This window comes from Rhinolophus hipposideros, assembly GCF_964194185.1.
Source record: "Rhinolophus hipposideros genome assembly, chromosome: 11".
Lineage (NCBI taxonomy): Eukaryota > Metazoa > Chordata > Mammalia > Chiroptera > Rhinolophidae > Rhinolophus > Rhinolophus hipposideros.
Genome location: NC_138057.1, coordinates 8716047 through 8730910, shown reverse-complemented (window position 1 = coordinate 8730910; position 14864 = coordinate 8716047). Strand labels below are relative to the sequence as shown.

At 38.4% G+C, this 14864-nt stretch overlaps 1 protein-coding gene across 2 annotated transcripts; it reads left to right on the top strand.

The window, feature by feature from the left end:
* Positions 1-464: 464 nt before the first annotated feature.
* PRXL2C (peroxiredoxin like 2C) lies at positions 465-11897 on the top strand. 2 transcript variants are annotated; one of them, XM_081066738.1, is made up of 6 exons: positions 465-816; positions 1233-1301; positions 2187-2240; positions 2403-2508; positions 6463-6594; positions 9161-11897. In XM_081066738.1, exons 1-6 carry the CDS (start codon positions 619-621, stop codon positions 9286-9288), a joined length of 687 nt encoding a protein of 228 aa, XP_080922864.1. In that variant the 5' UTR covers positions 465-618; the 3' UTR covers positions 9289-11897. The 2 variants fall into 2 exon arrangements, with proteins under 2 accessions (XP_080922864.1, XP_080922865.1); XM_081066739.1 differs by lacking the exon at positions 6463-6594 and having other exon boundaries at positions 9161-10544.
* The last annotated feature ends 2967 nt before the right edge of the window (positions 11898-14864 follow it).

Genomic DNA, 14864 nt, shown 5'->3' with positions numbered 1-14864 from the left:
TCTGAGCGTACTCAGCCCGAACCCTGTGCGCCCCAACTTTTTTGTTTCCCCAAAAATAAGACCTAGCCGGACCATCAGCTCCAATGCATCTTTTGGAGCAAAAATTAATATAAGACCCGGTCTTATTAACTTTTACTCCAAAAGACACATTAGAGCTGATTATCTGGCTAGGTCTTATTTTCAGGAAAACACTGTTGTCCACACGCCACCGCCATGCCTAGGCCTATAAGGACCCTGCCCAGCTGCTCCCCCTGCGCCCCGCCTCTGGGTGCGCCCCGCCTCTGGGCGCGCCCCGCCTCTGGGCGCGCCCCGCCTCTGGGCGCGCCCCGCCTCTGGGTGCGCCCCGCCTCTGGGTGCGCCCCGCCTCTGGGTGCGCCCCGCCTCTGGGTAAGCCCCGCCTCTGGGTAAGCCCCGCCTCTGGGCGCGCCCACTTCTGAGTGCGCCCCGCCTCCCCGAACGCCCAGTCTCCGGGTTAGCCTGGCCTCCCCCGGCAGGGTTGCGCCAAGTCCCACGGGCCTTGTCCCGTGCGCCCACCCTGACGGGGGCCGGTCTGATACAACGTGTGAGTCGCGTCCGCGCCTGGTCGGCGCGAACCCGGACCCTCGTACGCTGGGCGCGATGGCGGCCCCGGCTCTGGCCCCAGTCACCCGGCAAGTCAGCAGCCGCGCCCTCCCGGCCCTGGTCCCGAGCGGCCCCGAGAGTGTGCAACCGCTGGCTGCCGCCGTGGCCGAGCTTCCCGTGCTGGACGCGTCTGGAAGGCGCGTGCCGTTTGGCACGCTGTTCCGGGACCGCAGGGCCGTTGTGATCTTCGTGCGGGTGAGCCTGGGCGGCGGGGCGGCCCGGAGCTGGGACCGCGCCCGCAGGCTGGGATGGAAGATACTTCCACAGCCTTCGCTGGGGGGGGCCCATCGGGGCCCTCAGAGTGTCAGAGGCAGTGGTGTCCGCTCGGCCCTTCCCATTGTCGTCCACTATCGGCCTCCTGAATGCGGAGCCCTCCGCTCGCTTCCTGTAACGGAAAATCGACAAATAGCCCACCAGGCCGAGGCCATTTTCTCAGCGAGCGAGGGGGCCTAGCAGGGACTGGGTGCGGCCCAGTTATAATGCGTATTGGGCGCTCCTGACAACTTCGGTGTTCAATTAATTAGAGTCACGCGTAACGAAGTACTTGGTCCCTTTTGGCTCCCGAGGATGTTAGTTGCTAACTTGTTCTTTTTGCCCTGTTGGGATTTCAGCATTTCCTGTGTTATATCTGCAAGGAATACGTAGAAGATCTAGCCAAAGTCCCCAAGAGTTTCTTACAAGTAAGTTTCCTGAGAGTGAGCAGCAGCGTGCCCTATTTCAGGCCGACCTTGTGAAAGTCCCGTGTCATTTATAAGCAATGCAGTAGGGTCAGGTGCGGAGTGAATGTGCCGCCTGTACAGCGCTGACACGCATAAACCCAGATTATCACCTTCCCACACACTTCTCCAGCACCTCCAAAAAGGGAAGAGATGCGTTAGAGATCTATTTCTGTCCCAACTTATTGGTAACTGCCTGCTTGTAAACATAATAATAATTCTGACGCTATCTAATAACCTGCCTATTTACAAATGTTGAATTGTGACAATGGCCAAAAATACAAATGCTGGAAATTAATTATATTTTCTTCCCTTTATTTTTGTAATAAAAACACTCGAAATAGTTGTTCATTATAGAAAAATACTAATATATCTTAAAGGTGAAATGTTGTAATAGGGTGCACATTCAACATCCCTATGACAATCAAATACATGCGTTTTTCTTCAGGCTCGTAGAGGGTTTTCCCCGCGTGAGCTTTTGAGCATTGGGCAGCCTTTGTAAAACTCAACTATTTTTAGTAGACCTTATCAGTTGGGATGTGAAAAGATAAAACTGTTTGATTAAATCCCCTACTTTAATAGTTTTATTTTTTTTTTAGTGTATACCTTTGGGAAAGTGTAGAGAATTATTTATTATATCATTTTAAACTTACTCAGCAAAAGATCATCTGAATTAAACATTTTAGCATACATTTCTTTGCTGTGACTCACACAATTTTGCTGTTTATTCCATTCTTCTGGAAGCCAATAGATGGCATTAGAATGGAACAAAAGACTTGGATAAGGGGAAATTGTAGAAAACGTAATTTCTAATAGAGTGTACTGTCTCTTTTTTTTTTTCTCCTAAAGGAGGCAAATGTCGCCCTTATAGTGATTGGACAGTCATCCTACCATCATATTGAGGTAAATATATAGCAAATTAAAAAACTAACAGATTATATCTGTGTCACACATAAAAAATTATCTTATTTGAACCATTAAGTATGGGTTCAATGTATTAAAATTAAGTTAGATTATCCTTACTTTCAATTTTTCTTATAAAAATTGCAAATATTCTTTTTGTAGCCTTTCTGCAAACTGACTGGGTATTCTCATGAAATCTATGTTGATCCCGAGAGAGAAATTTATAAAAGATTGGGAATGAAAAGAGGTGAAGAAATTGCCTCCTCAGGTAACACATGACATGTCTCAAATAGAAAATGCTGATGGTGTACTTTCACATTTGCGTCTATATGCATGAGGGAACAAAAGGTAAATTAATAAATCAGACTGCTTTTTATAATTCTATTAAGCGGTCCAGATACACCAGAGTTTAAAATACTTATTTCCTGGGTGTAATGACATGGAAAGCTGTTTGTGAAACACTAAATGAATTTAAAAAGCAGGTTGAAGGACAATGTTTTCATTATGATTCCAGTTTTGTGAAAAAAATAAAACACCATTTCATAAACATAAAAATCTATAATGTGTGTGTGTGTGTGTGTGTGTGTGTGTGTTTGTGATGAAAAAGGCTTTAAAAGATATTGCAGTGTTTACCCCAAGGAATAAGAGTGAGGAAAGGGGTTTTTATTTGTTTTTACAATGAGTACATTTTACTTTGTCATCAAAAGAAAAATAATTGCTTAAGTGAATATATTTTCATACCTCAGCATCATGGTTTTGAATACTCTATGTTTTAATTGACGAAATCTTCATATTCATTTGAAGCCCGAGTCAAAAGGGTTCTTAATAACTCTTTAAACAGAAGTAATTACTTCCCTCATTGTACTTTAATACACCTTGTACTTCGTTGTATACTCTGTTATTGCATATAAAGTGGGGGTAGTATAGTTAGTTGAAGAGTTTGGTGTTTTCTTCATGTTTATGTGGTCTACATTCCCTGCCCTTAGCACAATTCTTTATAATTAATAGAGCTTAATAAGCTTTAGGTCAACTGTTGATATGTGTTTTCAGTAGAAAGAACTTGGCTTCTGAAATGTCAAATAAGAACTCAACTCGAACTCAAATTATTCATTCTCAGCAAATATTATTGAGCTCTTGTTTGTGACCCCACTGTGTTGGCTACTCCCAGGAGGGTAGTGATAAAAGACACAGCCCCGTACCATCCCCAAATTCATAATCTACTCTGTGCGACAGAAACAAACAGCTGATTACAGTCCAGTTTATGGGCTTATAACAGAGGAGAGCATGTTTTGGGAATACAGTGGTACCTTGGTTTTCGAACGTAATCCATTCCAGAAGACCGTTGGAGTTCTGAAACCTTCAAAAACAGACGACAGCTAGGCCACAGGATCTTGCACTCAGCGGAAGCCATGTGACATGTTCGACTTCCGAGGTGTGTTCGAAACCTGGAGCATTTCTGGGTTTATGGCGTTCCTAAACTGAAATGTTTGTCAACGGAGACGTTGGAAAACCGAGGTACTACTGTACAAATGCCAGAAAAGCGAGGGGAGAAAAGGATCTGGGAAGGCTTCTCAGAGGAGGTGTCATCTAAGCTCACTCTTAAAGAAGTTTGCTGGGTGAACTGTGGCTGCACAGGGGTGCTTCTGACAGAAAGTAGTACATGCAGAAGTACACAGCCGTGAAAAAACGTTGACTGTTGGATGAGTGCAGGTTCCTGCATCTGTCTGGGGAGCCAGTTGGGCAATTGGTGTGGACCAAGAGACAGGTTGTGGCCAGTTCATGCTGAGTCTCGGCTGACATGCCAGGGAGTTTGGATTTGTTGTGATGGTAGTGGGGGAGTCATACAAGTATTTGATGTGAAGTAGGGATACAGTTACGTATCACTAGTGTGGAGGAGAAATTGGAACCCGACAACCAGAGCCAGTGACATTTGTGACACAGTAGTAGTAATAGGCTAGAAAGACATGATGGGGCCTAAAGTGGAGGTGGATAAAGAGGAGGCAATGGATCAGAGAGCTGTTTATGAGGGAGAGTTGACATGATCCCTTTACTGATGTTTTTAAAGGAAGCAACCTAGACTTTATTAGAACTAATGATGAGCTAGCATAAACACAGTTTGCTCTTTCTCTTCTCCCTTTAGTGTAGGAAATTGCAACAGTACGGATTACTTTTTGGTAGACTGATTTCCTGTCCTGTAAGAGTCTCAGCACATGGAAGGTCTCTGTATCATTTAGCACTTTCCATATAAACTATGAGTTTTACTTTACTAATACCTCACCGTTTGTTGCCACAATAAAGATATGGAATTGCAAAGAAAACAGATGAATTCTAAACCAAATAGATGCTTGTGATTATGAAAAAGAGTATATTCAAATCTTTTAAAATCCTTTGACCTATGTTAAAGTACTGTATTTCCAAACAAAACATTAGGTTCTCATAAAATAATTTTTAAAAGTTCCTCCCTAAAACAACATAAATCTCAAAATCAGTCTCAGAACAGTTCTACTTGAAAATTAACACACGAAAAATATATTATACAATTACAATTTTAAATTAGTGGGACGTTTTATAAAGAATAATAAAGGCAGTAAATGCAAGGGAGCAGGTTTCCCTGTAGTATTTCATTTTGCCTTATTTGATAATAAGCTAATTTATATTAAATCTACAGTGATGACTGTGGGTAGAAGATAAAGTACAATGCAGAAAACACGCATCTTATAATATTTACTTAACCTAGTGTTTTAAGTTAAAATTCTGCTCTTGAGTCCAAGAATCAAAGTAAACAGGAAAAAACTGAAAATAAGAGTTTTATACATAAGAACTAAATTCATACTAGCAAAATTAGAGTGCTTCACTGCAAAAAAATTGTTAAAGTCTATGTTGTGGTATCTCCAGTTGAATTTTAACATTTCAAAAATATAAAATGACCACTTCTTTGGACATACAGAGATAGTTTGGATTTCTGAACATTTATTTCTATATATAGAATCCTATAAAACAGTAAAATTTAGTCTGAAAAAACTAAATTTCTAAGCTAATGAGCCTGCATTTGTTTCTTGGTAGGATGAATGTCCATCCTTATGTAAACATAAAAGAAACAGAAGAGTTCGAGAGATGAAGGGAAATAATAGGTGTCCGGACATATTAAGAAATCAGGCAGGTCAAAGGCAGCATAATCATCAAAATAAAAAGTTAAAAGCAAATCGTAAAACGCAGGAATAGGAGAAGATACAAGAAGGATCAAGTGTCTTCACTCAAAGAGAATGGAAGTAAAATATCAGTGTGAGAAGGAAATAGGAAAACTGACAGCCAAGGAAAGCTGGAGAGGTAGCTGTAGTAGTTACAGCTAAATCCCAAAGTCTCAATGGCATAACATGGTCAAAGTTTACTCGTTCTTTTACATTTCAAGAGGGTGTATTTGTTTGGGTGCCTCTCCTCCAAGTAGTTATTCAGGAACACCACATGGGAGGACCCAGGCCCTTTCCATCTTGTGGCTCTGCCATTTTCAACCCAAGGCTTTCAAGAATGTAGAAGGAACGTGGAGAATCACTTGTGGGAGGTTTTTAGGAGCTGGCCTGGAAGTGGCACACATCAGTTGACTCATTGGTTAGAACATAGTCATGTGCCATACCAAACTTCCAGGAAGACTGGGAAATGTAGTTTAACTGTGGGCCCAGAAAGAGGAAACACGTTTTGACCAGCCTGTAAGTCTGTGTCACAATGTCTCTTGAAAAGGAGTATAGCTTTTTCTAGGTTAGAGAGTAAACAAAGTATGAATGGGGAATTAAAAGGGAGAGCACTACCAGTTTGAGAAGTCTGTAGCAGACATTTTTCTGTGGCAGAAAATGATCTGGGTCTGGCATTACTTTTTCCTTTAAACAGCAGTCCTCAACTGGGGACAATTTTGTCCCTCCCCCCCAACCAGGGGACATTTGACATCAGAGACATTTTTGGTTATTGAACTTGGTGGATGGTGGGTGCTATGGCATCTAGTGGGTACAGAGGGAAGGGTGCTGCTAACCACCCTATATTGCACAGGACACAGAAAAACTGGTCTAAAATGTCAGTAAAAGGCTGAGAAACCATTCTTTGAAGGAAAAAAGACAAGTTGGAAGTAAGATGACACACAAGAAAGAGAATGTTTTATAGAAGTACTAACTCCTTTTTAATACCTAATTGAATATAAAATGATAACATCTAAAGACAATTTCTAATATTTCAGGACAGAGTCCCCATATAAAGTCAAATATACTCTCAGGAAGCATTTGGAGCCTGTGGAGGGCAGTGACTGGCCCTCTTTTTGATTTTCAAGGAGATCCAGTTCAGCAAGGTGGAACCCTCATTTTAGGTCCAGGTAAGCATCAAAGTCCAGACGCAGCAGGACATATCTCATGCCTTTTAGAAGTTGGAAAGTAAATATAATGTGAGTTAGATGCCCCTTTGTGCCTTCCACTTGTTGCGTCAGGGGAATGCTCTGTCTGGGTGGCACCCGGACACTGACTCCCCAGTCATCAGGAGTAAACTGGGGAAGGCCTCTTCAGCCATCCTGGTTGAACAATAGCTGACCCGCTAGTGGAACACACGAATAGGATCAGTAGGTTGCTCTGTGGCCATAGTAACCTCATGTACATTGTGAAACTACCGGAATCATGTCCCCTGCTTGCTACCCTAGATAATTACCGTGAAACATGTGATTCATTGTCCCCATGCTTGCTGATTGTAATTGTTATGGCCTAGCATTCTTTCCAGACTGGTAATCTATTAGAAAAAACCCTATAAAATTAGTGTCCTGGGGGAACTCTCCGATGGGGACGCTCACTGGACACACCTGAAGCCAAGACGCTGTTTTGGTTCCCCAGCGCCTTGGAAACACTCTTCGGGTGGTGAGAACTCACTGTTGCTCTTTGTGTTACTTTGCTTTATTCTATCTTACTTATTGTCTCAATAAATAGTGTTTTGCTGCTTCAACTCCGTCTCAGTGTGCATGGTGAATGCGTATTTGACACCCCAATTCTGTGGCCACTTAAAACCTAGCCCCTTGCTGCTACAGAAGTCCAGAGGCCACCCACTTTCTTCATAAAATAGTCACCATGTGGAAGTGGGCCGCTTGACAGTGTAACAGTCAGGATGCTGTGCTTCGCAGGGAGCATCTTTTGTTTTCAAAGGCTTCTGTATATTTTGATTTCTGTTTATTGGATGTGATGTGCCCATCATTCTATACTCGAGTGTGCGGAGGTATTTGGGATAGGGAAAGTCAGTGGTGGTTTGGTGAACTGTCTATGGCTTATAACACTCTTGAAAAGGTTCAGTAGAGGTGAACATTTCCAAATAGGAGAAAATCAACCACTTTTTTGTCAATAGATGAATCAATCTAGTTATTTATATCTAACAAAACTAGGGGACTTGCTCAGCATCAGAAAGCCAGTCAGCCCCGGGGGCAGCTCTTTCAATAACAATTACTATAAGCCACTTCCTTTAAATAGCTTTATTGATCATTATGGACCGTCTAAAATTCCTTTGGCTCTGCTAAATGGTTGAGTGTCGAGTCTACCATGATCAAGTGTTGCAGTCAGGGACAAACATCCATATAACTGTCAGAAAGCCTAAAACACTGTGTTGTAAACTGTTTTTTCATGGTTCTTCCTCATTTTTAAAACTGTCCATGTTAGTGAGCGTAGCTTCTAAGAGTTAGAAAATTTGCACTTAATAAATTCCAGATATCTAAAAGGAAGTCTTTAGAAGGAGGGTTTTGACGTAGCATTATGACTTTTGGGCTTTTTACCTCTGGAATTCTATAGCTAGTTAAAAATCTGCCATTTTATTTCATCTCTCTTTCCCTCTCTCTCGTGAATTTACACCAGTTCGATTAGCCAAAAAAGAAGCCCTGTTTTATGAGAATGAATCGTATAAATTATCCCAGAATGACATTGGGCCATATTTCAGAATGACTTATTTCCATCCTCAGACCCGGAAGACATTGTTTTTTGAGTCCCTCATCTCCATGTTTCGGCATCATTTGACCACACACGTTTGGTTGTCTAAGAACGAAGAGCACAGGGACAATATCATTTGTGTGCCAAGCTGGGGACATATACTTAATATGGAGAACTTTTTGATACTACCCACTGGAAAAAATGTAGCTTCTCTAAGGAAAGAGCTTAGGTGTACTTACATGTATCATGGTTAACCCGGTAGTTCATTTTGCCTTATTTGCATTATTATTTGATAATAAGCCAATTTACAATGTTAAATCTATAGTGATGACTTTAGGCATCAAATAAGTACAATGAAGAAAACATGCCTCTAACAATATTTACTTAATCTAATGTTGTACGTTAAAATTCTGGTCTTGAGCTCAAGAATCAAAGTAAACAACCTAGACTATAAATTATGACTTTATTTGAGCAGATAAAAGGATTGTGGACATCTAAATATATTCTGATTGTCTTAACGTCCTTATTTTTCAGCCTCTTTTGGTCTATGGTTAATGCATATAGCCTATTAAATCAGTATATGGGAGTGAGTTTTTTTAAATGAGTGATTTATTCCATTATTACATTTAAGAAACAGATGTGATTTTCCAGCTTGATATTTGTGTTCCATATGCTGCCTATGTGTTTGACAGGATATTTTAATTACATTGAATAAAACCTAATAGAAGGTTATAATTTAAGCATCTTTCCCTTTGGATCTCATAAAACATTAAGTATCACTCTTATTTAACCATATCCTTGTCATGCTTTATTACCTTAATTAAAAATTATTGTGGCATTATATAGAGAATATGATGTACTCTGGGTAATTAGTTCTTCCCTTTGGACGAATTAAAAGTTGAAAAGCTTCCTTGATTCTAGCAAGTGATAAATCTAATGGATAATACTATGTGCCAACCTCTGCCTTTTGTTCTTATTGTCTTCTAGGTGACAACATCCATTTTATACATCGTGATAGGAATCGGTTGGATCACAAACCCATCAATTCCGTTTTACAGCTTGTAGGAGTTCAGCATGTGGATTTCACAAGCCGATCTTCAGTTATCCATGTGTGACAACACAGACTCTGTCACTTGCAGATGGACCCCGATACATGGCCTGAAATATTGGCGTGTGGTATCCCTGTGCACTGTACAACTTGTTGGCTCTTCCCAGTTTTTGAGGAGTTGTGAAAACATAAAGAGACATGTACCAGTTCAACTGCATGCTGAGAGGCATCAGGTATCAAAAATGTGATGTACATTTATAATGTTATAGCTTTTAAAGTTTTATACAAAGTAAAGTTTTATTTACACAATAAAACTTTCAAAGCTAAAAAAATTATAAATACCATTTTACATTTTATATTATGGCATATACATCCAATCAAAGGTTTTTTTGGCCATTAAAATGATAATTTCTTACGAAGAACATATTAGGGGACAAGTAAGCAACTCAAGACCATTTTATCCGGTGGAAAAGAGTAAAAAAGGGATATTCTATAAAGAATATAATCACATTTTTATATGTATATGTCTATATTTTTGTATGCTTATTTAAAAAAGACAAAAAATAAACACCAGAATATTGCCTGTAAGGGTCTATGTGGTAGGAGTACAGGTATTTTTATTTTTCATACTTTCTATATTTCCCAACTATGCTATAATGAGCATAATTCATTTTTTGGCCAGGAAAATGTCTTTAAAAATTATATGAAGAATATATTCCTACATAACAAGCTCTGCAAAGGCTGCAGTTCATATATTTCTGTCTTAATTGCTTTACTCAGAGGAAATAAGGCAAAGCAAACCTTTTGTATAGTCTGTGTTCACAGCACCCTGTCACTACACATTCGCTATCCATTTCACCAGGATTTGTTTTGGGTAGTGGGGTGGTGCTAAAAGAAAAAAAATATGTTTTAGGTATTTAAGGTATGTATTTAAAATATGCTCAGTATGCTTTTTGAAAGGAAATTTTAAGAACTGTTTAAAAAAAACACTTTGTAACTTAAACATACTGTGGTTTGGTTGTACATTCCTAGACAGCTTCCATTTCTCATCCTGAAATTGCTTTTATTTAATTGTCATCTTTTATTTTTCTAGAGTCTTAATAGGAAGTGGCCCAGAAATTCTGGTGAAAAGTACAGCAAAATCAAAATATTGGTCTATAGCAAGTATAATACTCTTGAACTTACAACACACTTACATTAAATCAAGCCTTTAAAGTCACACAAAATGTATATATTTAAAGTATCCCAATATTTGAATTCATTTTCATGTACGTATATATGGATAATCATGTTTTTAATCAATAAAACTTTCTCATGAAGTTTAAAATTAAGCAATTTTGTGCTATTTTTTTATAGTAAGGAAAGACTGGTGACCCAGATCTCTGCTGATTTTAGACTTAAAACTGCTGAATCATACCTAACACAAAATTTATATATTTATAAATGTACACCACATATTTCTAAGCTACATAAATGTTATTTATGTGGCTTCTGGGAGGTACAGTTACATAAACAACAGTGCAGTAAATTGCCTACCCAAACAAACAGTATAAAAATTACATATAATAGGTGCTATGAAATATAAAAACATGCTCCACATCCAGTAATGTCCTGGACTCAAATTTTTGAAAAACCTTCGTGTAACACAGAAATACTGGATAAAGAATAACACCTGACACTTTTATGGTACTAATCCAAATACTTCACATATATTATCTCTGGAATTGATATTATTATCATCCCCATTTTATGGAGAAGAGACAACTTTTTATTTTTTAAGCTGAATTTATAAAAATGAGGATACTCTACCAGGGCCAAAAACAAGTAGAAACCAGGCTGATGACCATGCATTGAAGCATGGGCTGCCCTGAGGGCTATGCCCACCCCAGGAATGAGAGGAGGCTGTCCCTTGGCCAACTCAGGGCTTTGCACAGTGGAGAGTTAAAACGAAGGCCACTGCATAAAGTTCAACCTGAGACCTACGCCTGAGAAAAAAAATGAAATATTTTTGTTTCTCAAGAAGATTGATGAAGAACTAGTAACCTGCATAAAATGTTTGTTCCTGTTACCACCTACCAGGATGGGGGGCAAAGTGATTACAATGACCATGTGAAAACTGGAAGACAAACTTTGTAAAGAAGCAACATCATCTACTTAACAGTTAATCGTTATTTTAAGAAGAGTGTTCCAGAAGATGATTAGGATGTGCAGTTGCAGAAGGTACATTAACATCATTCTGTGAAGAATGATTTTTCATTTAGATCAGAGTTCTTTTAAATTGCTTTCACTCATTTTCAATTCCAAGTTTTCTTGTGCACATACAAAAAGTGGAATGGTAGCTATTTATGCACTGGCTCTATTAGCAGAAAATTCTGAAAACAGTTACAAGATGCCAGTTTTGTATCCGATGCTTTAAATAGGAAATCACATATACTCATTCCTAAAAAGAAAGCTAAAAATAGATTCCTCTTTTCCAGCCAGGTTATGAAGTCAAAGTATAATCTTTGGAAGTTCATGCTGTCAAAGGTGAAACATCTGACATTATGATGAATACTAATCCAAATTCAGTTTAAAAATTCAGTTGAGAAAAAATGATTTGTGACAAGATGAGTATAAATTTGAATGAATACATTTGTGATAAAAACGTCTATCCTAAAATAAAAAACACTGTGCAGCAGAAGTGTACTTGAAATTTGTTGTGGTACAGATATAATTCATAATTTTTTCCGAACAAGCTGTCAGTTAAAATAGAGATCATAGTTGTTAAAATTTACCAATTACAATTTATTGTGGTAAAATATATATGACACTAAATTGATCATTTTAAGCATTTTTATTCTAAAATGTACATAACAGAATTTACCATTTTAACCATTTTTAAGTGTACAGCTCAGTGGCATTAAGTACGTTCACATTGTTGTGCAACCATCAGCACCATCCATCTCCAGAACTTTGTCATCATCTCATACCCATTAAACACAAACTTCCCATTCCCTCATTCCCCTAGCCACTGGTAACCATTGTTCTAGTTTCTGTCTCTATAAATTTGACTCTAGGAACCTTAATGTAAGTGGACTCGTATAGTATTTATCCTTTTATGTCTAGCTTATTTCACTTAGCTTAATGTCCTCAAGGTTCATCCATGTTGTAGCATGCATCAGAATTTCATTCCTTTGTAAGGCTGAATAATACACCATTGTATATGTAGACCACATTTTATTAATTCATTTATACCTCCATGGACATTTGGGTTAATTCTACTTTTTGGCTATTACAAATAATGTTGCTATTAACATTGCTATATACAAGTAAATACCTGTTTGTGTCCCTGCTTTCAGTTCTGTAGACATACCCAGAAGTAGAATTGTTGGATCATATTAGCATTCTATGTTGAATGTTTTGAGGAACCACCATACTGTTTTCCACAACAGCTGCATGATTTTACATTCCCACCAGCAATGCACAGAATTCCAATTTCTCTACATCTTCACCAACACTTTTCTCTTTTAAAATAACAGCCATTCTAATGAGTATGAAAGGATTTCACATTGTACTTTTGACAAAATTTGCCAATTAAAAAAAACGTATGCACAGAGTAACCAAACAACAAAATATCTTTGAGAAGCTGATGTTGAATAATACTTTCTAAAAAGTGAGCATAGTAGTCTATTTTTTCTGTTGCCCATCATCAAGCAGACATTAGAAACGTCTGAAGTGTTGAAGAACTGCTCTGTAAATCAACCTGTGTTGTCTTCATTAATAGTGAACATTGTTTTTGTAAATAGTTCCTATATATATTGATTTCTTTAATAAGTTGGAAATCTTTAATGAATTTGTTCAACGAAGGGTGTGCCAAGGAACTTTTGAAGCTTTTGGCAAATCATACGACTGAAAACAAATCTCACAAATAGACATTGAAATTTGGCTCTTAAGGAAACTAAGCAAAATAAATAATTGAAAGATAAAATATGATTAAAATTTTAATTTTGAAATTCTATAACTTTCTTCAACAGTTTTTCAACTTATGAAGGGGGTCCTAATTTTGATTGGGTAAATGTGAATTCTGCATCAAAAGGGAATGAAATAGGAAAAAAGAGAAAAGAATGAAATTACCTATGATTTTGTAGCATCATAGGCTACCAGTCACATGAATTTGGTGAAACATTCAAAAGAATTATAAATGTAGAATTTATTTGATGAGTTTCATCTTATAAAAATTAAGTGTTGAAGAAAGATACTCCGAGTTGACAAAAGACAGTATCTGAAAACACGAGGCCTGAAATATTTGTTTTTAATATAAAAAATGTACTTGACAATATTCTCCATTTAGCAAAATCTGTCTGAGCTTAACAGATATCTCAGTACCTGCAGAGACAGAATATTCTCAGTTTGAAATGTGGACTATAAAGAAGAATCAAATGAAGAGGTTTTCAATTCCAAGTCATTTGACTATAAAATGCAACTTTGAAGAAGGTTGCAGGAAATTTTATTTAAACATTAAAAATAATAGGGCCGGCCCGGTGGCACAGGCGTTTGGAGCTTTGTGCTCCAAACGCCCGAAGGCTGCTGGTTCAATTCCCACATGGGCCAGTGGGCTCTCAACCACAAGGTTGCCAGTTCGATTCCTCGAGTCCCCAAGGGATGGTAGGCTCTGCCCCCTACAACTAAGATTGAACACAGGCACCTTGAACTGAGCTGCCGCTGAGCTCCTGGATGGCTCAGTTGGTTGGAGCGTGTCCTCTCAACTACAAGATTGCCAGTTTGGCTCTATCAAGGGATGGTGTGCTGCGCCCCCTGCAACTAACACCGCAACTGGACCTGGAGCTGAGCTGCCCCCTCCACAACTATGATTGAAGGATAACAACTTAACTTGGAAAAAGTCCTGGAAGTGTACACTGTTCCCCAATAAAGTCCTGTTGTCCCCCAACAAAATAAAAAAAAAAATAACAAAACCATATTGAAAAAATAGTTTTCAAAGAAGTTGTGGTACATATACACAATGGAATACTATTCGGCGTTAAGGAAAGATGATATAGGAGCATTTGTGACAACATGGATGGATCTCGAGAGAATAATGCTAAGTGAAATAAGTCAGACAGAAAAAGCAGAGAACCCTATGATTTCACTGATATGTGGTATATAAACCAAAAAGAACAAGACAAACAAATGAGAAACAAAAACTCATAGACACAGACGATAATTTAGTGGTTACCAGAGGGTAAGGGGGTGGGGGGTGGGTGATGAGGGTAAAGGGGATCAAATATATGGTGATGGAAGGAGAACTGACTCTGGGTGGTGAACACACAATGGGATTTATAGACGATGTAATACAGAATTGTACACCTGAAATCTATGTAAATTTACTAACAATTGTCACCCCAATAAAATTAATTAAAAAAAAAAAAAAAAATAGTTTTCAGAAAAATTCCAATGACATGGCATCAGAGACAGAGTCAGCTTAGAAATGAACTAAAGTGTACAAATATGTGCTGAGCACGATTTCCTGCTTATATTATTTTTTTAAATTCAGATAATACAAAAAGTTTTAAAAGTTTTTAGAAATAATTTTTTTTAAATAGTTTTTTAATAGAATGATTTCTATTAGGTCCCTTTGAACAATTGTCAGTCAATAGCTATTTCAAG